Genomic DNA, 26,823 nt, shown 5'->3' with positions numbered 1-26,823 from the left:
GGTGGTCCAGCCCCTTTTAAAAAAGAAAAATTTAGATCCCACCATCCTGTCAAATTTCAGGCCTATCTCCCAACTCCCATTCCTCTCAAAGGTCTTAGAGAAAGTGATCTATGTCCAGCTCCAGCTGTTTTTAACCACAAATGATATCCATGAGAAATTCCAGTCCGGATTCAAGCCTGGCCACAGTACCGAAACCTCTCTTTTAAAAGTTTTTAATGATCTAATTTTATCCGTTGATAAGGGCAACTCTGCTGTCCTAGTACTACTTGACCTGACTGCAGCCTTCGACACAATTGACCACAGAATCCTTTTACATAGGATAGAATACCACGTAGGTATCACTGGCACAGCCCTCAAGTGGTTCCAATCATATTTAGCCGACAGGTCCTTCTCCATCCGCCTAGGGACTACACATCCACCAAGGCCCCCCTTACTTGAGTGGTCCCCCAAGGGTCGATCCTCTTTCTCCTATACCTGCTACCGCTAGGGCCCATCTACCAAAAACATAACATATCATTTCATTGCTTTGCAGATGATATCCAGCTTTACCTGCCTTTACAATCAACATCAATCAACTCACACCAACTCCTTTTAGACTGCCTATCTGACATCAAAGATTGGATGAGCATAAACTTCCTAGAATTGAACGAAAACAAGACGGAAATAATCCTCTTTGGCCCCCACTCCTCTGTCCCTCCCCCCGACACACTAGGCTCCCTAAGATCCAACATCCACCCCTACGTAAAAAAACTCGGCATCATTTTTGACTCCAATTTTAATTTCGACAAGCAGGTCAGCTCGGTGGTTAGCTCCAGCTTCTACCAGCTGCGCCTATTGGCCAAAGTCAAGCCCTACCTCTCTCCTAGCGACCTCGAGAGAGTAATTCAAGCCTTAATTTCCTCCAGGCTGGACTATTGTAATTCACTCTACATTGGCATAGACCAAGCCTCCAGCTCATCCAAAACGCCGCCGCCCGCCTCCTCACGGGTACTAGGCGGCGCGAGCATATCACCCCTGTTCTGGCCTCTCTCCACTGGCTCCCAGTCCGCTACAGAATTGACTTTAAGGTTTTATTGTTTGCTTTTAAATCACGTAACGGATTAGCCCCGCCTTTTATCACAGACCTCATTGATAATTACACCCCATCCAGACCCCTAAGGTCGGCCGACCAGCTCCTACTGACTGAGCTCTCGACAAATAAACGCTCCAGATATATATATATATATATATATATATATATATATATATATATATATATATATACACACACACACACACACACACACACACACACACATATATATATATATATCTATCTCCTAAGTTAACGTAGATGTGTGCATCACAAGCATCAGTAAACAGTCATAGTATGTATAATACAGCACTTCAACTTACGGACATATACAGTATAACAGACTCATTTAACCAAACATCATGACACAGTGTTAAATGTAAAGGAAACATACGTAATAAAGAAATAAACGTAATCTACAACTCAAACATAGTCCCTCACCTGCGTCATGCACGCACACAAACAAAAACATAGAAAAAGGCAGTGCTCTGGTCCTGTTGCATGTTGCTCAGAGCAGGTCTGCTCACTGAATGAAGCTCTGCTGGTCTCTGACCCAGACTTGATTGCATTCAGGTGTGCCAGTCATAATTGGGTCATAATATTGTAGTCCCCCCCACCACTCCCTAATTTATTAGATTCACAATTCACTAATAATGTCCGTATCAACAAAGAGCTACTATATCTTTGATAGTCTTGCGTAGCCAGACAATTATTCCACATTCTCCGAATGACGGAATCATTTGAACATTGTGGGACAAAACAGTCTGTCTCACAAGACTATATCTTTGATAATGAGCTGATGTGTTACTGTAGTCCAGAGCAACTTACAATGAGTGCAGCATTGAAACAAACCAAGCCAAAACATCACTGAGCAAAGAAATGAAGGGTGCTGTAAGTGATATTTGTTGTTAAAACAAAGATTATTACAAAGTTGAACGCTCTATGTTCCAATAATATGGCTTTTGTAGATAGCCTGGTATCCATGGTGACCATTCACTTTGTTGTTTGCATATCCGTTCTAGAGCGGATACGGATACGGTGTGTTGTGTACTTCCTCCTAGACCCACTATAAAAGACTGGTAAACATACAAGAAGAGTGGGCACTAAGGAAGAGTGGGCACCTCAATGTAAAATGCGCTCTTTTGTCCAAAATGTTAAACAATATATATATATATATATTTAAGTAATGTAAAGAATAGCCTACATAATGTGAACATGCACAGTATATCAGTATCAGTAGCCTACCTAAAATGACACATAGCTTATATAGTACACAATGTATGGAGGCTCAGATTTTTTTTTTAAAGAGAATAATGTTTTATTTTTTGCTGGAGTACTTAGCAAACTAAATAACAGATATTGTTATGAATAAAAATGTAAAAATTGTACAGAAAACAAGCACATATCCTTGTCTTCTTTAACTGGTGTATAAGGGATAATGTACAGTGAGCCGGTCACTGTTAGAAAATTCAACTCAGACATTCAACTTGACTTTATCTTTAAAGGGTTTATATTGCAGTGATGACCATCTTGTTCTACGTTATCCTGCTTATTAAATGACTGCTTGTGAATGAAATCAATACTTTGACAAAATATTGATTTAAAAAAATGATTGTATTACCTTCCACAGCAAGGTAAACAGAGGCAGAACCTTTGATTAACCTGGAAACAAGTACAAATAAATACATACAAACAAATCACCCACTTCTTCACACCTGTGAACCTGTGATGGCACAATAAGGATCATTCTGATTCTATATTCAACGAAGCCATGCAATAATTCAATATAGTGAAGATTATGGTGATCATTTTAGTCCCCTATACTCCCTCATTAGATACTTAAATAAATATGTGTCTATCAACATACTGATACATATACATACATATAATATTATTAGCCTGGGACCAGATGCAGTGCCGCTTTAGACTCCACAGGGGCTCTACGCATGATGCGGGACACATGCACGCGCGCGCCTGGGCAAACCCGAAAAAAAACGCACGCGCGTGAGATTTTTTTCGGGTTTCCCGCGGATAAAGTAACTTTTTTTGTTACTTTATTTCGGTTTTAGGGTGACAAGCAGCGCTGCGCAGCCTGCGCTGATGTGAACGCAGTAATGCACGTTATTTTCTGCTGAAGGGAGGGGGCGGAGAGGGGGCTCCTTTGATCGGCGGGTAGGCGGGGCCCCACGCAACCTGCGTAGTGTGCGTGTAGGGAGAAGCCCCTGACCAGATGAATCTGCGAGTGAAAAAAAATTTGCAGTCTGCGATTTGGGTCTGGCACCGCTCCATAGAGAATCCATTTCCTGCTCCAGAAGACGTGTGTGACCAATCAGGGCCCAGCATTCGAATATGGGAGACTGTAATTGGTAGTTGGTTGTAGGTCTAACCAATTGCGTCGAGGGCCATCGTTTTGATCCCGCCCCTTGGGAAAAAAAAACGTCCTCATGGAAGCACCAGACTCATATCCAAGCAGTGATATAGTCTGTCTACGCCAGGCTATAATATTATATCTTTGATATTGAGCTCTAAAGACGCTTGATTATATCATTCTATCTAGTCATCTATCTATAAAAGTCCCAACCTCCGAAAGTCCACCCAAAGCCCGAAACCCCTGTTGTCCTTGGCGTACTTCTTTCTCACGATTTGTTTGATCCAGTCTGTGTGTCTGGACACCATGGTGTAAGTGTAGTACATGCCATGCGTTCCTATGTGACCACACGTCTCCCAGTCCCACTTGGTAGTGATGCCCACCACCACGCCGTTGAGAAGCAGAGGATTGCCCAGGTCCCCCTGCAAGAGGAACAAAACACACAATTCTTTGAGGCGCACATATAAGGGTATTTCGGGGCTGTGGCCAAATCCGCCATTCCTTCACCTGGTGAAACAACACAGCTTTCACCATTGGAATTGCATTACGGAACGTACACACTGTAAGAGAGGCATTGGTGTCTGAATGTGGGAAGTGAGGACGCTGGCGTTGACTGTTCGCCGCTTCACCTCCCACACTGGCGTATGGGGAATTCTAACTTTGACCGGGCCAGAATCTTAAACCCACCCTCCCCCTCCCCCCGCGGGGGTGGGGGGGGTTCGTGCAACAACGGCTGATAAGTCTATTGAGAATTACCGAGCCATTTCGGGTTGAAAACGGAACGCTCGTCCCAAAACACACTGCCCCATTTTTTTCCGCGGACCGAGGCCGCCGGTTTAGACCCGGGGCAGGGTGTTTTGGGACGACGGTTCTTCTTCTATTACATTTCTGAATGGAAAGAGGTGCCCGTCTCTGCGCAATGGAGAACCGGTTTGACGGCGAAACTGGTTTTCCACTCTTTAACAATTCGGCCAAATGCAAATGAGCCCCATTTGAAAACAAAGGCGACTTATAGGGTGAGGGGTTGCTAATATTGTTATGTTGATTTTTTGTTGTTTCCCCCTGGCGGACCTTGCCCCTACACAGGGGCAAGCAGGGTTTCACAGACCGGGCCATGGCCTCGTTGGCCCCAATGGCGTATGCCTCTGACCTCCCAATGTATGAATGAATGAACCATTGTAAAGCGCTTTGAGTAAGTTTGAGTACTTAGAAAAACGCCATAAAAATGCAATTCATTATTATTATGAATGATAGACAAGAGTACAAAAGCAGGGGGAGGAAAACAGAACACACAGACACAAGTGTATGCCTGACGGCAGTACACGTAACAATAAACCTATAGAGTTAATTTAAAACGAGATATTCCTCTATATCTGGCAAGAAATGTCAAAAGAATTTTGCCGTCAACGTAAGTCGCCAGACTGATGTGCCCTTTTGGACATTTCAGCACCCTGCCCCTCTAATTTTCACTGCACGTCTCTGACACTATTCATACTTCATTGTTCTCAAAAAGCCAGTACAAGCGAGCAACGGTGTTGCACTCAAAAATAACAAGCAAACAGCGTGTATATACTGTATAGATCTTCTATTATTTATTTTTTTAATGTGGAAGATATTTTAAAGTTTCCCCTATTAATGGCATGCCCAAAATAGGGACGCCATGGGTTGAAAGTGGTTAAATAAATGAATCAATCAATATGAATCATTTAACCCATTAAAACCTGGAAAGCATTCATCATGTCATTTTAGATTTTAGCGTTGGCTATTCAAAAATAGCAGATATACAAGATCACAGCTCTGCGAGCTTGTACATCTGCTATTTTTTGAACATTTTTTTAAAATCTTGAAAGTGTTTGATTTTTTGGTAATAATTTTGAATTACGAAAACGTTTGAGAACAACTGATATAGAAGCCATTTGTAGAATCGGCCTCAGGTCTTACTCTTAAAGAGATAGTTCACCTCCAAAATGACATCTTTTCTACCGATTACTCACCCCATGGAGAATTCATGGATATTTTTTAGTTTTTGTCGCATTCCTAAGCCAATAATTTGATGACCGGCAGCGGTTCCGGTAGGAGACACAAAGGAGACTTTTTGCGTTCACTGGTCATCAAATTATTGGCTTAAGAAAGCGACAAAAACAAAAAAAATCTCCATGAATTCAAGTCTCCATGGGGTGAGTAATCGATAGGAAAACATTTTGGGGCTGAATTTTCCCTTTAATGGGTTAAAGTAAACAGGCCACTGAAACTCACCTCACAGGCACAGCCATAGCAGTTCCTGAATGCTGTTGCACACAGCAGGTGCGAGTAATCAGCGGTGCTGACCTCACAAAAGCGTTGGTCCTTCACTTCGATGAACGCCTCGTTCAGCACACGCCTCTCCGTGCCGTTCAAGTGCCAGTTTTGGCCCCAGCCCGCCGTGATGACCTCGGCGCCTACGGGTGGGTAGGCGGGCTGCGGGCAACCCACCGCAAAGTACCTGCAAATGGCCGACACGCTCTGCTCTTCTTGCTGCTCGTACTCGACGGTACGCACTGCCGGGGTCGCGGTGGCCGGACGATCCAGCTGGAAAATTTCAAAAGAGCGGTCACTTCCGCAGTGGTGGAAGAAGCACTCAAATGTTTTACTTAAGTAAAAGTATCAATACTGCAATGTAGAAGTACTCTGTTACAAGTAATAGTCCGGAATTCACAATTTACTTGAGTAAAAGCACAAAAGTATTGGTATCAGAATGTACTTAAAGTACCAAAAGTAAAAGTACTAACATTTGTGAAAATAGCAGAGCTTGTAGATCGGCTATTTTCAAATAGCCTAGGTATAAAATAGGGCTAAAGTGGTTAATGTATGTTTTATAATGTAATAATTTATATCTGAAAAGTAACTCAAGTTTTCAAATAATTGTAGTGGAGTAAAAGTACAATATTTGCCTCTGAGATGTAGTGGAGTAGAAGTAAAAGTATAGACAATTGGAAATACTCCAGTAAAGTAAAAGTACCTCAAAATTGTACTTAAGTACAGTACTTGAGTACATGTACAGTTACTTCACACCACTGCACTTCCGTGTGTCTCACAATTTTCGGCAAGTATGTGGCACGATTGAGCATTAAATCAAAGACAAACAAAAAGTGGATTCCATAGACCAGTGGTTCTCAAACTTTTTCATGTCAAGGACCCCCCCCAATTGACACTTATTAGCCCGTGGACCCCCATTAGAAATGATATGCCAGGGACCCCCATAAGAGAAGATGTGTACGGCTCTAGCAGTGATTCTAAAGCCAGTTTAATTTCAAGGACCCCCAGTTTGATATGCATTAGGCTACGGACCCCCATTTAATGGCATTTCTATCTTTCTAACCCCAATTTATATTGTGAAATCAATAATCAATAATCTATGTATTAAAGAGCCGGACACCTGAACAAACACTCCGTAGCAATGATTACTATTGGAATGCTTTAACATTTATGTAAGAACCTGTTTGAGCAGGTACTGTATGTGTGGCCTGTTTGCCATTGCTCAGGGCTGTTTGCAACCCTTTACTCAATAAACACACATTTTTGTTTAAACACATATGTACACACATGATAAAAACAAATAAAACCACTCTAGGATGTCACCATATATGGCCATTAGAATAAATACATAAAGCCATCAAACTACACAAATGACCCTGTATTTTTCTGTATTTTGCTGGATGATGTAATTACCTCAACAAAATGCTATAGTTTCAAACCTGTTAGGTACCATGGCTGTTTTTGGGGGATCTTCTGTTTGACATAGATCTTTATCTCACATACTTCAAATCTCCAAAATAAGTAACACACTGAGCCACTAAGACTGCACACCCATCTCATTTTCAAGTTTGCACCATTGCACCATTCATACACTATACATCAACAAAAACAGTCAATCAGTCAGTCTGACTTTTAACTGACTGTTGGTACACTTCCTTATGCAGCTAACAAAGAAAGTCTCACAATATAAAAAAAAAACCTATATAATTGAAGTAATAACAAAAGGAAAGTTAAATAAATAAAAAGTTAAATGCTACTGTATTTAACCACTTTCAACCTGGCATCCCTATTTTGCTCATGTCAATGTAGGTCAACATTTTCAAAAGAGTTTCCAAAACTTTCCAAAAGTAGTTACATTAGCTGATATATCATCATATATATCATATCATATTTTAAAGAATGGTATAGTATACTACATACATGTTAAGAGCGGAAACATGACGTGAACACATTTGAAACATGTGCTGTAGTTTATCTATCCACTACATTCACTGAGGGGGGGGGGGGATTATCCCTCAAAGCAGCATATAGAGGATATGCGTGTGACATCATCATCAAACCCGGAAGTTATGCAGGAATGCCTGAGTGTCAAAAAAATACTTTCTGGCCTTAACAGCCCATGCATTCAAACAGAAAAGTCATATCTGATTGCATTAAACAACATTAAACAATGTTAAACTCATTTTGCATGTTTCTTTGCCACTCGATTTGCCACTCGATGTGCCATTCACTTTAAGCATGCGCATATCCTCTATTGAGTTCTTGACAGACATTTATGTTCCGGGCTACTTGACTCTCAACGGCTTTTCTAACCATGTGTTTAGAGCTTAGCTGAAGACACTGCGGTATTCTCCAAGGGACGTTTAAACTTTCTTTGGGTAATTGGCGATCGAAAGACAGACAGACAGACAGTGTATGTTTGGAGGTAGTCCAACATTTTAAACATGTTGCACAAAATTACAGCTATTTCCCAGATTTAACATCATGAAGCAAACAAATAAAATTGTTTAAATAGCAATGTCAAAAATAGCTGATCTACAAGCTTAAGACTGTAAATCGTCAATTTTGGTTTGTCGTACGAGTATAGGGCTTAAGTGGATATCATGCAAGTTGGGAAAAACAAGTGTGAGAGTCTGCGTGTGCATGCGTGGCGGGGGGGTACTTTGGTACTCAAAGTATATTTGATTTTTTTTCACAAAAAAATAGCACACAGGAGTTATTCACCTTGATCAGGCCAATGTCATGTGCATAATACCCCGAGACATAACGACGTATCCGTTGGGTGATACCAAAGGTTTGCTGTGTCGCTTCCGGGCTCAAGGAATGGGCACCCAGGACTACTTTCAACTTGGTTTTCCTGTGGAAATAACAGATTAACAGATTAGGCTACACTCATTTAAATCAGTGGTTTTGAACCTTTTTCACATCAAGGTCCATTATTTATTCGGCAATTGAGACACAGACCACCATTTGATGAGATTTAGCCTCTCAGACCCAAAACTTTAAATATTTCTTCTACATTCTCTAAGAGTTAAAGATCTAATAAGGGTCCATTTGGTTACCAACTCTCCATCATTTAGCTGCATGGGGACCACCTGGAACCCCCTCTGGTGGTGCCCGGACCACTGGTTTTGAGAACCACTAATTTAAATCAACAACATTATCCCTTTAACTGAATGAGTAGTGAATTTGAGAAGAAAAAAACACTTAAGTTACCACAGTTATTTTGCCCAAGCCTATATTGGCATCATTTAGCATTTTTTGCTTGATTGAGATAAAGACAACTGAGATTTTGATAAATAACTAGTAGTCAAGTAAAACTAACCCAAATAAATAAGTATATAAACATACATACAAACAAACAAACAAACAAACATCACTCCGTTACCTTCTTAAAATAATGGGGGGAAAAACTGAACCAAAACAAACTATTTGATATTTATTAATCATTTCACCCAAAAAGTTGTTCCAGTATGTGACTATTGACATACAAATAAGAGAAGAAAGAAATTGGCCCAAGTCACATTGTCTTTGACTTAGGCCAGTTGTTCTCAACCTTTTCAGGTCGTGATACCCCAAAATAATCATATTTGAACCGAGGACCCCCCATTTGGTTTGACTCGTTCCACAGATAAATATTCCAATAGACAAATAATATAAGAAAGAGGCAAAAATTGTGAAAATAGCCAATCGGCTATTTTCACAATTTTTTCTCTTTCTTTTATTATTTGTCAATTTGGTCAATGTTTTATAGTATGGTTTGTTGATGACTTTTTAGGTTTTAACAACACATTGGGTGCCAAAACCGTATATATACGGTTTTTGCAATACTTACATGGAGTGCCAAAACCGTATATATACGGTTTTTGAAAAAAAAAAAAAATTGAAAAAAAAAAAAAAAAAAAAAAAAAAAAAAAAAATGTTTTCATTTTTTTTTTTACCTTCTAAGCACCAGGAGATATCATTTTCCGAAGATTTTGACTCCAATCCACTTTCTGGTTAACTTATGACTTCAAAAGCCTGTATCTCGGCTCCTAAAAAATGGTTAAAAATCCTGGCACTCAGTGTACTCTGTTTTTTAAAAAACCTGGCACCCAATAAAAGGGACTTAAAAGTCCTAAAATTGTCACTTCACTATCATGCGGGGACCCCCCCCCTTGGGGGTCCCGACCCACAGGTTGAGAACCACTGCCGTAGGCAACATAAAATGGCCTCGGTCACACTCTTGACAAAGGCCATTATACTACTAGGGTGGGAACTTAGGGATGCACAGAAATTCTTGGCCGATACCGATGTTTAAATCAACAATTTAACCGATAGCCGATACTGATACCGATATTTGTCTATTTCGTTTTTAGTGTTTGTTAGAATGCCCGACTTGCGGTTGGAGTTAGTACAGAGGCCTTGATAGGGTACAACCAAAAAGGTGTATTAATTCTGATTGTTCACCAACAATACAAAAATACATGAACATACAGTAAGAAGCTCTCCACACAGGTGGCATGGTGGTGTCCAGCTCTCATCTCTCAACTGAGAGTGTTTGTTGCTGTCAGCCTTTTATACTCAGCTGGAGGCAATTAGTTTGGACTCAACCATGTCAAGGGGTAGATTACCGAATAATACACATACATAAATACAGATAACATTAACTCTCATAACATCTATTAAAACTCCATGAACTACACCAATGATTCTCAGACTACATAACCCCCCCTCCCCCCTCTACCCTTCTGACTTGGTCCAGCCCAATTACTCTGGCCACAGCACAACTTACAGGGATATGTTAAGCTTTCAATAATCACCCAGCATTACCCATATTGCACTACTCAAACATATTGCTCTTGGTCTCTTATCACACTCATACCTATTACTATTACACATTGCACTTGCCCATGATTATAATTCAATAAATACTTAAAATCATGACTTAATTGTGCAAAATACTATAAAGTGCCAACATCTATTATTTCCCCCTTTTGTGCCATGGAAACAAATACATCTTCATTATAATCAATAACTGTTCATAATCCACGAGTGCCGCGCTACAAGCTTGTAGATCTGCTATTTTTGAAAAATCGTGATGTGTGCAGATCTTTGAATATATATATTTTTCAAAGCGAACATTTGTAACTCAAATCTTTGCATCTGGGGGTCCCTGGAACAATTTTTTTGAGATGGGGGTCTGTGGCCAAATACATATACATTTTGGGGGTCCTTGACATGAAAAAGTTTGAGAACCACTGACATAGTAACATACGTTTTTTTCAAAAAACTGTTAGGATTTAGAAGGCATTCGTAGGATCGGAACCTCAGGCCTTGTTAAGAAGGTGACGACTCTCTGTTGATAGCACACAGAGTGTATAACAAATAGACAGAACAAACAGAGATACGGTACATATTGTTCTTCTCACCATAGGCATTGAGCAGAAGTCAGGACCCACTGCAGGTCCACCAGAAAGCCCCCACACACGTGTCTCATGGTGCCCCCTCTCTCTGGGGCCTGTATAGAGGCCATGTAGGGATGTGAGTGAGGCTTCACCTCACTGCCCATCATTATGCCTTCACCTGAAAGGGTTTAACCACATTAACAGATTATATGTATATATATATATATATTTTATTATACTGTTTAGAGACTGATAATAGGTTTTTGGTTTACCTATTATCCTAGATAGATAGATAGATAGATAGATAGATAAATAGATAGATAGATAGATAGATAGATAGATAGATAGATCTAGTCTATCAATCCTACATTTGATCACAATTTGGTCAATAAATCATCAATCATTCCATTCGGTATTTGCCCAATATAAACTGTTTGAACCTTTTTTGGAATTGCATTAAGAGTGTCTGCTAAATTCCTGAACTGTAAACTGTAAAACGGCATTAACCCTGGTGTTTTGAGCACATTTTCAAAATATTTAAATTTAAAAAAAAATAAACAAATAAATAAAATAAATACAACAAATTGTTACATTTTCTGAAATAGCTAAAATAGCTGATCTACAAGCTCACAACACAGTTTTGAACAAATCGACCCAAAACTATGGGGAGAGATTTGTCTCAAAAGTATTTGTGAATCCAATACCAAGATGCACAAATATTCCATGATTTACAAATGTGTTTCCATGATTCACAAATGTGTTTTGAAATCTGCAAACACAAATTATTTATTTGTGACTTTTGTAAATATGAATTTGGAATTTTTATACAAATGTATTATACTTGTGTGTGCATTTATCATAAAATATCATTTGCAAAGTAGACCAACACACGCATGCATTTCTTTTCCCTATTACATCATTTTGAGACAAACGTCACGCTTTTTAAGAATATTTTTACAAATGTATTTTCCTATCTGCAAACTTACTTGTAACTTGGCATTTAAATATATGTGCTATGATTTGTACAAATATATGACAAATAATTTATACTTGCAGGCGCATCATAAAATATCATCTGTATCATCAATTATGCGTGTGAATTGTTGAATATGCATTTGTGAGTACACCATCACGCGTATTCAGTTTTGAGACAAGCTTCACTCTCTTTTGGTGAGATTCACTCACACATACCTGCAGATCCACACGTGTGCTTGTACTGCCCCACCCCCACTCCATGGCAATTACAGCCAGGTGGCCACTGCCACTGATCAATTAGACAGGAGGGATTTCAGATTTTTTTTTAATTTGGGGGTAAAAGTTGGGAAGCTGACTATTTTACATAATTCAAGGCTGCTGAATCTGAATAATATGGTTCCCATACAAAATTGTTTTTTTAAATTCTTCTAATTTGCATAAAAAATGGCAGCCAATGTTGAACAATTTCAACAAGGCAAGCAAAACTGAAAAATAAAGTGTCTATATCTATGTTCTGACGATCAGACAATGTGTGTACGGTATTTGTAATGTAATTAGTGGTAAGCCTACTCCTAAATATGCAAATAGAGGCCACCATTACAGAAAACTGTTTAGTACTCAAAAAAGTGATCCATATGCACCCCCCTTATTTTCTTCTGTATCTGTATTTTTGTGTGCACTTCAGACAGTTGCTTGATTCAATATTTAGACATTTAATGTTAATTTAATCAGTTGCAGGTGTTCGTGCTACATACATACATACGTACAATACATACAGTACATACATACATACGATCAGCACCAAACTTGGCACAGACACTAGTCAGGGGTCTGCCATCAGAATAGCCACACCAGGGGCCATGTGTGGCCCTCAGGAGCCACATCAGGGGCCCCCGGGGTTCCACAGGTGCACCGTTGCCACCAATCTGCACCAAACTTGGCACAAACACTGTTCAGGGGTCTGCCATGACAATAGTCACACCAGGGGCCGCCAATGTATTTTACCTTTTGTAACTATGTGTCTTTGTGACAGTAGTATTTTCATGCTGGTATACCTGAAGATTTGTACAGGGCAAGGTTCGAGCCAGAAAATGACATGAGACGTGAAACTCCACATTAGCCAAGAAGAGACAGACATGGACCACCCGTGATCATGCCATGAAAAACAGTTCACTCAATGACTTGGTGACCTAAGATGACACGTCGATGTAGTTGACAGCAGTTACTGGGAAGTAGGCAGGGGCGTAGCACCAAATTCTGGGCCCTGGGGAAAAAGATTCACTGTGGGCCCCCTAAGATTTCTGTCCGAGTAATATAAATAATACTCCAGTAAAGTAAAAATACCTAAAAAGTGTACTTAGGTACAGAACTTGAGTACTGTACTGTACAATTAGACCATTGTCTATCCAAAACTAGATATTCAACTTGATGTTCACAGATGGAACAAGATACAGAGAGAGAGGGGGGAAACCTTTGGAAAATGTATTTGTTTCCTTGTCACGCAACCTCACATGCTTCACACTTGCAACATGGACATTCTGTACAGCATGATTTACACAGAGTTCTCTCTCTTGACCAACTGGCTGTTTGACTTGAGGTCATTCAACCTCCACCATCAGTTTTGTTGAGGAGTTAGCCTCAGTATTCTAAAAGGACTGTATTTCTAAGCGCTGGCTGATATGTAACCGTAGCGGAGTGCCCACAGGCCCGGGAGAAGTCCCTTAATCACCTAAGTAGTTCTGATGAATGGGCCTAGTTTCTAAGTATGATTATGAGTATCTGACTCTTTATATTATTATTGATCATTACTATTTATTATTACTCTCCGCCAGGAGAGTATTGTTATCACTGCGTTTTCACTTTCTAAACATGACACACCGATTGGTCAAGCCTCACGTGACACGTGAAATACTGTGATCTGATTGGCTAGTGACGCCACCGGGCCTATATATACATGGCATCACTCTGACAGTGTCTCCGCCACTGTCAGAGTGAGGTAAGACGGGAACCATGAAATGGCTGCATGGCTGATACATAATTGGCAGATAGGACAGATAGGACATTTATATAGACAGGAGGGATATGACATAGGACACTTATACAGACAGGAGGGATAGGACACTCACACAGACAGAACGGAAGAGGACACTTACCCAGACAGGTTGGATAGGACACTTACATATACAAGAGGGATAGCGACCTATAAATACATGTGTCACTGTGATAAGCCAGATTCCAATACCGAAAATCCGGCCACTAGCTCACTCCCAGACCTTCGAACCGGAAGTAGTCAAGTAGTCGCGGTCCAATTGTTCCTATCTGTCTTATTGGACAGATAGGACAGATAGGACACTTATATAGACAGGAGGGATATGACACTTACATAGACAGGACGGATAGGACAGGAGGGATAGGACACTTACACAGAATGAACGGAAGAGGACACTTACCCAGACAGGATGGATAGGACACTTACATATACAAGAGGGATAGCGACCTTCGCGACCTTCGAACCAACACAAGTCTTCTGGCGGAGAGTTGTGCTCCGAGGAGCACTTTTTCTAGTTACTATTGAAGTCGCCGAACTGCCCGACTGGCTTCTCAACTGATGACCGTAGTATTATGGGTAGGATATGATGCCATGCTGTCGTAAGACTACGTCACGCTGGCGTTGTGTCCATATACGGACGCAGTGCCGGATATCGCTAACGTCCTTCGTAACACTCCCGCCGAGTATGGTGGTAAAACCATACTCTCATTCTCGAATGACGGTGTCAGACGATGTCCGGTGTTGTGTTCCGCTATGGTCTCTTTCTCCCGCCTTTCTTGACTTCGATTTCCTCCTGATGGTAGGGGTGGAGAACCTGTGTGTGCTTTCTGTCCGGGAACCTCTACATCTCCGACGGGTGCGGGCGATGTGGATGGATGTGCTATGCAGCTGGTGCAGCGGCGTAGCTGCAGGGAGGCTGGCCTGGATGGTTAAGGAGGAACTTGTGTCTGTGACTGCAATGTGCGGTCACTATGACATAAAACACCATGGTAACAAGACCGAGAGTAACAATCGAATTCACGTCTCTTGATTCTGTTACCTGACTTCTATGTGAGTCGTCATGGTGTGGGTCTCCTGGTCTCGTGCCTCGTTCCACCTCAGTCTCTGGGTAGAAGACTTGAGGCAACGAGGTTTCACTGTTCACTGGGTCTGGGTCCGTTACATCTGACACGTGGCCCAAAGGTCTTGAATGGCTTGAGTATGGAACAGCTTCTATCTCGATCAAGGCGGTGGAGGGTGCCTCCTCAGAGATCACCTGCGTTCCTAAGACTTCTCGGAGGACTTGTTGTTCTAAGCCCAAACGCCTACCGGCTATGAGTCGGCGTGTCATGTTCGTGGGTGCACCGCTCACTGCGGGGACTCTCTGCTTTGATAATCGCGATCGTTCTGGGGGCCTTCTCTTGATCCGTGGACCTCTCCCCCCCTGGGGGCATAGCATTATCACTTCTAGTCTTATGGCGTCGGGGAGAATGAGCAGGCACTGCTGCGAAGTTTGGCATTGATGTTGGGACGGGCTACGCCCAGCCTGGCTTGATTGCCGGGCAATAGCTATCGTTGTTGGTCCTAATTGCATGGACTCCTTGTGGTGTCCATGCGCTCCTTGTGGCGACTTCAAGGAATCTTCTTCAAGGACAAGCTGTAGATTGATGTCATTTGTTGCGGGAGGGGGGTCCCTGCCTGCGGGACTGCTCCCCCCTGGACCGCCTGTGTAGCAGATGGTACAGTAACTGTAGGGGGTCCCTCATTAAGGTCCCGGGCGTCGTTTGGGAGTAGATGACTGTTTGCGTCTTCACGACTGCTCCCCCGTGGAGGGGTGGACATCCCCGGCGCTATGATGTTAGACTGGGGAGGGACGTCCCCAAGGCTGTGTGGCATGGGAGTGACTGCGAGCTCCGCCGTAGGCTGTTGCTGGTCTATCTCTTGTGAGTGGAGCGCGAATTGCAGCGGTTCTGTAGTGAGGACGGTGTCCAGGCTAAGCTCTGGGCTAGCTGGTGTGGTTGTGCTTAGCACGGGGTCGGTGTGCTTGGTGTGCTTCTCAGGGGTGGCATGTGTTGGTGCCGGGGCCTGACGTGGGGGATTGCAGGGGTTGACGTCGTGGAGGACGGACGCATGGTCCCTGAAGCATACCGCGCATGAGAATTTGGATGCACAGTCCGCGTTCTGGTGCTCGCGGCCACATTTCCTGCATCGCTTCCGTGCTGTGATCCATGACTCTCTAGTTTGTGCCGGCAGCTGTACGATGGCAGGGCACGCGTTGATGAGGTGGGTTCTGTCGTCACAGTACGGGCAGGGGGCGGCCGCCTGGGGTTGTCCACGTGCTGTGTCGCCACCAGTGGCCACGTAGTTAGATATTGTGGACCGGGGTGGCTGTGCTCTACGTCTGTCCGTGGTGGAGCGCCAGTTGCCTTGGGGGGACCTGACACAGTCGCGGGGATTATCGTAGGACTTCTCCCCCCTGTATCCACCGGAGGCGTCCGGGAAATTGTTGTACCGCCCAGGGTAGGTGGGGTCATGGAACTGCCGTGAGTCAGTCGTCGCTGGTCGCCCATAGGAAGACTTGTGGGAGACTGCGCGGCGCGTGGCGCACCTCGCCACGAACGCGGACAGGTCGTCGAAGGTCACCGTCATGCACTTGCCGTGTATCACCGCCACAGTATCGAACCATAACTCCCGTATGTCGGTGGGTAGCCTCTCGACGATGCCTGAGAAGCTGGAAGCACCGGCTCCGAGCGTGCTGCACGCGCCGGCCTTCATCATCTTATTGACACTCTGCAGGAAACTGGCGAAGTTCGCGTAGTCCTCGGCCGTTCTCAACTCGGGCCAGTCGAGGGCCTTCTTGTGGAGCGCCTCAAGGACGTTCTCGGTGTCTCCGTAGGTCTCGTCGAGTTTCTTGATGGCGGCAGTGAGCGGGCTTGAGTCGAATCGGCAACATTCGACTAGCCGGTGGGGCCTCCCGGTCGTGAGGGAGGACAGGAGGTTGAATGTCTTGTTGTCGTCCATGTGTTCGGAGCAGGCCTCCACACTGGATAGGAAATGGAGATAGACGAGATGGTCGCCATCGAAGACCCGGATGGCGGGGGCTGTGAAGCGCCGGTCTTGGCCCTGGTCTCGACGTTCTCGACGTTCCTGTGCCAGAAAATCGAGAAAGTCCTGACGGGTCTGTGTCAGATGATGCAGGAGGAGGGTGGAGTCCGAGGTGGTCTCGGAGAAGGAGTGGTACGGAGGGGGCATGGAGCCCGTCGGACGGACGGTAGGGTGGTGGGCGCCACGTTCGGCGTCGCTGCTGGAGGTGGAGGATGAAAGCTCGAGGTGAAAGGGAGCTGGGGTGCTGGCCGTCGGGTTGGGAGCGGCGCGGTGGTGGCGGGGGACGGATCCTGAGCGCCGGGGCCGGGAGACCTCGTGCTCGGATGAGTCGGAAGTGCAGGTGGTGGATGGTGTGTGTGCGCGCGCCATGCGAAGCATGGCGTCAGCGGCCTTAAAGTGGGCATGGCCACGGAGGTCATAGATGTGAGCATCGTAGTATGCTCGCCGTCTGGCATACTCCGACACGAAGTCAGCCAAGTTGACGAAGGCTATGATGTGCCCCCTGTCTTCGATGTCGTTCTTATAACGGCGCCAGTCGATCGTGGCTACGGCAAAGGGTAGCTTTATGACGATGCTCCGCATGAGGTCGTCGCGGGTGGCACTATTGTGTCTGCCGGCGTCCATCTCCCTGCTGGCACTCTGGAGAAACCTTGCGAAGTCGTCATATTCTTTGGCTGGGGTCTCTGGGATGGTGAGCGGCCTCCAGCCAAGGGCTCGCCTGAAGGGCTCCTGGCCCCTGGCTACGACAAGGTGAGTCGTAAGGTCCGTGTAGGTCCGCTCGGGACGTCCCCGAGCGAGCCCCATCTGGTGCATGGCCGCAGTGGACGCAGCGAGCTGTACGTTCATCCTGTTCTCCTATAATGGTATCGAGTGCAATAGGTCTCGAGCAAAGAGTCTAATTTCGTCCTAAGTTCGACGGTCGGCTAACCAGGCCTGGTATCCCGGCTATAAGGTTGTCCTGGCGGGCTATAAGCACTGGCAATCGGTCTGGCTGGCTAGGCGTAAGGCTCCTACTGTACTATGAGGAGGCTCGTTTAAAGGACCAAATGTTGAGGAGTTAGCCTCAGTATTCTAAAAGGACTGTATTTCTAAGCGCTGGCTGATATGTAACCGTAGCGGAGTGCCCACAGGCCCGGGAGAAGTCCCTTAATCACCTAAGTAGTTCTGATGAATGGGCCTAGTTTCTAAGTATGATTATGAGTATCTGACTCTTTATATTATTATTGATCATTACTATTTATTACTATTGAAGTCGCCGAACTGCCCGACTGGCTTCTCAACTGATGACCGTAGTATTATGGGTAGGATATGATGCCATGCTGTCGTAAGACTACGTCACGCTGGCGTTGTGTCCATATACGGACGCAGTGCCGGATATCGCTAACGTCCTTCGTAACAAGTTTGATTCTCTTCCTCATAAGTTCACGATTTCTTCACCTCAACTGTGATGTATTTATCAGTGCCCGTTTACTTCTCTTTTCCACCAGCTATTAAACACCAGTTTATTTAATTACATTTCATTTTATTGGATGGAGGTACAGGACAACAGCATGTACAGTACTCGTTCATAAATAAATAAGTATATACATGAATCTATTCCATGTTCCCTGGTTATAAGTTATTTAGCTGTTCCTGTCGTATTTTTCACACTTACTGCGGGCTGTGATGACACACAGGGATCAATAAAGAGTAGCTATAATTTATGCACAATAAATGACAATGCGGAAATTTGAGGAAAGTATTGCAACAGCATGACTTTGTCAACCTACAATGAGAGCATTATAGGTTGACTAGATACCCAAACTAGATATTCAACTTCATTTCCACAGATGGAACAAGACGGCGGTGGGTTCCAATTTCCTTTAGGCAAAACTCCAACAGACTTATTTACTGTTGCCAGTTTCCTTCTCTTATCCACCAGTGTGTGTGTGTGTGTGTGTGTGTGTGTGTGTGTGTGTGTGTGTGTGTGTGTGTGTGTGTGTGTGTGTGTGTGTGTGTGAGAATCATTTGTCCTAGATTTTCCAGCAAGACCCAATTTTGCAGCCTCATTCTTGTGTTTCGATAGCAGGTGAGTCTGTAGATTAGAGGTGTTGCCTCCAGATGCTTGCACCTTACCCAGACATAGTTTACAGATAACCTCATTGACATTCTCAGGTTCCCTATCAGCATTGGGTTTAAAACCAAAATATCGCCCACTAGGCCGAGGAAGAAATGCCACCCTTTTCACATTGGCCTGTTACAGCGCTACCAGCAGGTCTAATTAGCAAAACATTTTTTGGAACAAAATGCCTCAAATCATGCATGCAGTGTCTGATTGCCATGAAAGGCCTAAGAAGAAACGCCACCCTTTTCACATTGGCCTATTATAGCGCCACCAGGAGGCCACAATAACGTTCGTGACCTGGCGTAGACCTGTGCTCCGAGGAGCACTTTTTCTAGTTAGGAAATGTGCCCATGTAATAGGTGTGTCTGCTCACTAATACATAAGTTACAAATCAATATGAGTTTGGTTCCTCAATTGTTGTTTGTCAATCTTTTTGAGCTGACCCCATGTCCAGGTGACCTTTTAGTCTAGTTATCTCCCATCATCACTCTAAACTAAAGGGTAATGTTTCAACCAAACTGAAATGCAGATGTCCTTTGTTAACATAAAACAATCAGTCATGATTAATTCCACATTTCTATAAAGAATACATCAAATGGATGCAACTGCTAAAATAACCTGACCAGATGGGGAAAGTATGTGACGCAGGCTTCTTCTTTCTGGCGGAGTCAGGTTACTCCTAAAAGGCCTCACAGTGGATTTGTTTCTATTATAATAAACAATGAATTCCATCACTCATATTATAAGCATCAGATTTCCTCCATTTCATTGTGGGATCGCTAAAGCGATCACACTACTGTTATTGTCAATATTTATTTATGTCACCCCTGTTTTTTGGCACCTAACTAGTCCTTCATACTTTTAGCTACAAACTCCGTTCCAACTCTTCAACGTTCGGCCTACTTAGGACATATTGGCTACCATTTGAATTTTTGAAATAATTTGTACTTTTAGAGATATTGCACTTTTTACTTCTAAAAAAAGCCCATTCATTTCAATGGGGAAATTCATACTTTTAGCTAGAAACTCCGTTCCAACTCTATAACGTTCAGCCTACTTAGGACATATTGGCTACCATTTGAATTTTTGAAATAATTTGTACTTTTAGAGATATTTCACTTTTTACTGCTAAAACAATCCCATTCATTTCAATGGAGAAATGCTATTTAGCCACAGTGGAGCCTAGCAACTGCTTATTATACCCTAACAACACCATATTAGAGCCTAGCAACCACATATTATACCCTAGCAACCACCTATTACACCCTAGCAACCACCGTTTTACCCTAGCAACCACCTTTTGTACCCTAGCAACCGCATATTAGACCATATGAACTGCATATTAAACCTTAGCAACCCCCTATTAGACCCTAGCAACCACATATTACACCCTAGCAACCACCTGTTTACCCTAGCAACCACCCGTTTTACCCCAGCAACCACCTGTTTTACCCTAGCAACCACCAATTAGACCCTAGCAACCACCTATTAGACCCTAGCAACCGCTTATTAGGCCCTAGCAACCACCTGTTTTACCCTAGCAACCACCTATTAGACCCTAGCAACCGCCTATTAGACCCTAGCAACCGCCTATTAGAACCTAGCTATCACTGTTTTACCCTAAAAAAATACATTTTACACTATTCAACACTGCCAACACTATAAAAACGTTTAACATTAATACTTTAACACCTTTCAAACATTTCACACCTTTCAAACCTTTCAAACCTTTAGAACCTTTCAAACTTTTAGAACCTTTCAAACCTTTAGAACCTTTAGAACCTTTAGAACCTTTAGAACCTTTAGAACCTTTAAAACCATTCAAACCTTTAGAACCTTTCAAACCTTTAGAACCTTTCAAACCTTTCAAACCTTTAGAACCTTTCAAACCTTTCAAACCTTTCAAACCTTTCAAACCTTTCAAACTTTTCAAACCCTTCAAACCCTTTAAACCTTTCAAACCTTTCAAACCTATAACACTACTAACACTATCAATACTCAATACCTGCAACATTCTTAGCGATCCCACACTGTTTCTTCAGGAACAGTACTCTCTAGTTATCAGATGTTGTACACATATCTTTTAGTTAGTTTCATACTTCAGCATGATCGATACTGTTGATTAAATTACATTAGTCAAATAATCATAATTGTCATCATGTCCAGCATTAGATCTGCCACTCTGCTTCATTTCAGTCAAGATCCTCTTTCTTGACCCCCCTGTGGTTTTGTAATGGCCCAGTACTTTTCCCATATGCGTGTGTGTCTGTATCACAGCATCCGTGCCTCACACCCAATCTATGACGCCCAATCTATGTGTGTGCGTGTGCCTGTGTGTATTGCAGCAGCGTCGTGCCCCCACACCCAAAGCAATCTTTGTGTGCGCGTATGCCTGTGTGTGTTGTAATCTGCTTTCTCCAGCCCAATGTACAGTATACTGTACTCATCTATGTCTTAATTTCTTCATCCTGTTTGCCACTGAGTGACCAGTACTGTAGACATCTCCTGTGTCATACGAGGTAACTTTCGCGTCCAGTAACCAGTAACTTTTGGTGTGTTGTATTGCAACACACCAAAAGTCCCCAAGATGTTTGGGGAGCTTTACTCACACAGCATTATTCAGTAAAGTGATTTGATTCATTCTTCATTATTGTAAGCTTATAAGCAAGGTTTATGATCCCCGCTGTGCTTTACTCTTTCCTATTAATTCTTCTCTTCTTTGACCATCGTATAGTAGGCCTAATAGGCAGACATGGAGACCATTATCACCTGCCCTGGCCTTGGATTTGCCATAAGGGATCCAAGGTACCCAAGGTTAAGGGAAGCAGGGTTGAAAGACTGATCTGAAAGCCATGTCTTTTGACACATAATGGGAACGGATATTCTATATAAAGTGAACTATATTTAACCACTTAAACTCTACATGGTTGACCGGAGGCCCTTGGGGCTTTATAATAGTGTCTTTTCCCTGGTGTTAGGTAGGACAACTAACAGGTTGACAAGTAGACTTTCCTGAAGCTCCTACGCCCAATATCTCCCCTGCCAAGTGGGGATTCCCTCTTGGCTCCCATGCGGAAGACCCAGGTTCAAATCCTGGGTCTTACAGTTGTAAAAAACACTTGAATCTTAGCATTCCTATTCAGGGGCAAATAGTGAACATCTGATCTACAAGTTCACAACGTGTCTCAACGTGTCACAAGTAACGTTATCATGCATGGTGTGAGCTTGTAGATCGGCCATTTTCGGTTATTTGGTGTTCAGAGAAAACAGGAGGGCCAATTATAGAGCCCTGGGGAATTGGTCAAATAAGGATATGGTTTAAGTTGTTTCCACATCAGGAGAGGACATAAAATGTGGGATTACAGCTTTATTTTGGGGGATTGGAGGGGGTGATATTATTCAAGTCTCTTGCATGAACAAAAAAAACGTAACACTGTAAAATTGTGGATTTCATAGATATTAGTAAGGTTGTGATGTCTATTTGCACAGCTCCTGTGGCCAGATTTATTTATTTTTTACAATTGTTATTACAATCTAGGTAGCTGGCTAGCAGTTTGTATGGTAAAGCCGCACTATGTACATTTTTTTAATGAATAGAATGCAATTCTGTCCAATCTGTATGGTAGAGTATGTTAATACAATATAACTTATACAATTGGGGTGGTTGTATTTTGTCTCCCTGCTCTTCTATTGAGACAAAAGGTCATGGCTCACCTAGACACGAATTTTGACCTGCTAGTCAAGATTAAATTTATCCCCTGAGCAAGCCGGCAGGCTATATTAGCTCAATGGTAAAAAAATGTCAGCGCTTTACCAAACCATTCAGGATTGGAAAATATAGATGACTCGATTTTCACCCTGTTATGTGGCGCTCAAATCGAGTCCTATCGTGCTGATCAGAGCAATGGTCACCGAGTTATGGCCATTTGAAATGTTTGACACTGCTATAACACTGCTGCAGTGAAGTGCCACATATGTGTGCAAATGATTTACATTTTTGTGTGACTATTGTCATGGCAGATCCCTGACCAGTGTTTGTACCATGTTTTTTTGTTCAACTTCCCAACGTATACCCCCAAATACCTATTTTTTTTCTGAAATCCCTCCTGTCTAACTGATCCCTCCTGATTAGTGGCAGTGCCCACCTGGCTGTAATTGCCATAGGGTGGGGGTGGGGCAGTCCAAACACACATTTGGATCTGCAGGTAATTGTGAGTGAATCTCACCAAAAGTAGTCCATGAGCCAGACAAGATTTCATTATCGAAAGAGTGGGCAAAACCATAGCTATATTAAATTGTTCATAGGGTCAATATAAGTAAATAAATATATGATAACCTTTCCACAGGAGCAGCTTTTTCATATTTATCACATATTTTGTTATTTTCCCCATACGTACATGACAGGTGAAAAAAAATGACAACATTTAATATAACAGTTATCATAATGAAACTTCCCCAGTTGATTACTTACATGAAGACAATGATTTATCGTATTACAAGTTTTCTGAAATTGTATATTTAAATATGCAAATTAGGCATTAGGAAAATATGCCCGAATTTGCATAACTTTCCAGAATCAACATTGGAACATTGGACAAAGCCAGAGTCAACATTCTTATTTCATTTTGTTAAGATGTTGGAGTCAAAGGTTTTTAACGAGAGAATATTCAATATCTGGCTCAATTTTGGGGCTCTGGCTTATGGACTAAATGCCTAATTTGCATATTTAAATATACAATTTCAGAAAACTTGTAATACGATAAATCATTGTCTTCATGTAAGTAATCAACTGGGCAAGTTTCATTATGATAACTATTTTTTAAATTTTGTAATATTTTCACCTGTCATGTACGCATGGGGAAATAACAAAATGTGTGATAAATATGAAAAAGCTGCTCCTGTGGAAAGGTTATCATATATTTATTTACTTATATTGACCCTATAAACAATTTAATATAGGTGTGGTTTTGCCCACTCTTTCGATAATCATTGCTTAATTTTGGGGCTCTGGCTCGTGGACTAAAGAGTGTGAAGCCTGTCTCGTATGAATCTCACCAACACACGGATCTGCAGAAAGTGAGAGTGAATCTCACCAACACACGGATCTGCAGAAAGTATGAATCTCACCAACACACGGATCTGCAGAAAGTATGAATCTCACCAACACACGGATCTGCAGAAAGTATGAATCTCACCAACACACGGATCTGCAGAAAGTATGAATCTCACCAACACACGGATCTGCAGAAAGTATAAATCTCACCAACACACGGCTCTGCAGAAAGTATGAATCTCACCAACACACGGATCTGCAGAAAGTATGAATCTCACCAACACACGGATCTGCAGAAAGTATAAATCTCACCAACACACGGATCTGCACAAAGTATGAATCTCACCAACACACGGATCTGCAGAAAGTATAAATCTCACCAACACACGGATCTGCACAAAGTATGAATCTCACCAACACACGGATCTGCAGAAAGCGAGAGTGAATCTCTCCAACACTGTGTGAAACTTAGCACATGTATTTAAATGCAAACTTACAAGTTACAAGTAAGTTTGTGGATAGGAAAATACATTTGTAAAAATTCTCTTAAAAAAGCGTGATGTTTGTCTCAAAACAGGAAAAAGGAATGTATGCGTGTGTTGGTCTACTCACAAATAAGATCCAACAATTCACACACAGAATATATGATTTACAAATTATATTTTCAAATTTACAAAAGTCACAAATAAATAATGTGTTTGTAGATTGCAAAATACATTTGTAAATCATGGAAACACATTTGTAAATGAAAGAATATTTGTGCATCTTGGTATTGGATTCACAAATACTTTTGAGACAAATCTCTCCCCATACAAAACAGCCTCATAGCTATAGGGGTCCATTTGAGTTTGTTTAACCACTTAAAACCCCTGCAGCGTCATGTAAGCTTTCGCTGAAAATAGCCGATAGACAAGCTTTGTCTATCGGCTATTTTCAGCGAAAGCTTTCCCCACAATAACAGCAAACAAAAAAGACACACTAGTACAGAGCCCTGAGTGACTCCGATCAACCATAATTAAATCCAGGAACGCATCTACAAATGTCTCCTAAATCCTAACAGGTTTCTGAAAAACCTATATCAGTGGTTCTCAAACTTCATTAATGACCCCCAAAATGATATGTATTTGGCCCGCGGACCCCCCCCCCCATCTCAAAATATTTAGTTTAAGGGACCCTCAGAAGCAAAGATTAGAGTTACAAATGTTCTCTTTAAAAATATATACCTTCAAAGATTTGCACACATTTTCAAGATTTTTTCTAAAAGATAGCAGATCTACAAGCTCATAGTGCTGCGCTATGAGCTTGTATATCTGCTATTATTGAATACCCAATGAAATCTTAAAATGACACAGATGCTTTACCGGTCTTAAAGGGATAGTTTACCCCCCAATTAAGGTTTTTCTATCGATTAGTCACCCTATGGAGACTTGAATTCATTCATTGATGTTTTTTTTGTCGCATTCCTAAGCCAATAATTTGATGACCAGCGGACCGGTAGGCAGCGGTTCCAGTAGGAGACACAAAGGAGACTCTTTGAGTCTCCTACCGGAACCCCTGCCAGCAAGTCATCAAATTATTGGCTTGGAGGAATGCGACAAAAACAAACAAAAAAATCCACAAATTCAAGTCTCCATGGGGTGACTAATCGATAGGAAAAAAAAGTCATTTTGGGGGTGAACTATCCCTTTAATGGATCAAAGATGCTACTACATAACTCACCCAGTGAAATGAGAGTGAAAGCCGCGTGCATCATGAGTAGTTCCTTCACGAAGGCCATGGTGTTTGTGTGGCTTGACCACACTTTGCAAGGAGCCCTGCAGTTTAAAAAGCGTCTTGTTGACAGCCAGGGAGGACCTGATCAACCTGGTTATGCAGTATGTATGAGACACTCCCTTTTTCCCCATGCAGCGTGAAAAACAGGAACCGTCTGGCAGCTACTCTCACTTCATTGTGTGAACTCTTTGTTTATATACAGTAGCATTTCCAAGCCATGTGGACGAAGGGTGCAGGAGACTACTGTATCTCCTGTTTCTGTAACGTCAGGCAGCTACAGTATAAGTGTACAAGTAGGCTACATCCCCTTGACATGATACTAGTATTTCGCAGTGTTGATTTCGTCGACTAAAACTATGACGAAAAAATGTTAGTCGACTACCTTTTTTCACTGATGAAAACTAGATAAAAACTAAATAAAAACCAAGCTATGATGACTAAAACTAAGACTAAATATACTGACAATTTCGTCAACAAATAAAAACTAGACTAAAATGAGATCCGGTAGAACTAAGACAAGACTAAGTCATTTTACGTTTGGTGTCAGGTGTTGTGCTCTGAAAATAGCCGATCTACAAGCTCACAACGTGTCGCGCTGCGACGCGTTGTGAGCTTGTAGATCGGCTATTTTCAGCATGCAACCAAGTGTAAAAATCAGCCAT

At 42.4% G+C, this 26,823-nt stretch overlaps 1 protein-coding gene across 1 annotated transcript; it reads right to left on the bottom strand.

The window, feature by feature from the left end:
* Positions 1 to 3,324: 3,324 nt before the first annotated feature.
* On the bottom strand, positions 3,325 to 26,218 carry LOC311049036 (complement factor D-like). The gene is made up of 5 exons (XM_084062469.1): positions 26,108 to 26,218; positions 11,147 to 11,300; positions 8,460 to 8,592; positions 5,697 to 6,008; positions 3,325 to 3,862 (listed from the first exon to the last, which is right to left on the bottom strand). The coding sequence occupies exons 1-5, from the start codon at positions 26,163 to 26,165 to the stop codon at positions 3,638 to 3,640; spliced, it is 882 nt and encodes a 293-aa protein (XP_083918595.1). The 5' UTR covers positions 26,166 to 26,218; the 3' UTR covers positions 3,325 to 3,637.
* Positions 26,219 to 26,823: the final 605 nt, after the last annotated feature.

Source organism: Gymnoscopelus microlampas, assembly GCF_963454915.1.
Source record: "Gymnoscopelus microlampas genome assembly, chromosome: 7".
In the NCBI taxonomy this organism is placed as follows: domain Eukaryota; kingdom Metazoa; phylum Chordata; class Actinopteri; order Myctophiformes; family Myctophidae; genus Gymnoscopelus; species Gymnoscopelus microlampas.
This window is presented reverse-complemented; position numbering and strand designations above follow the sequence as displayed.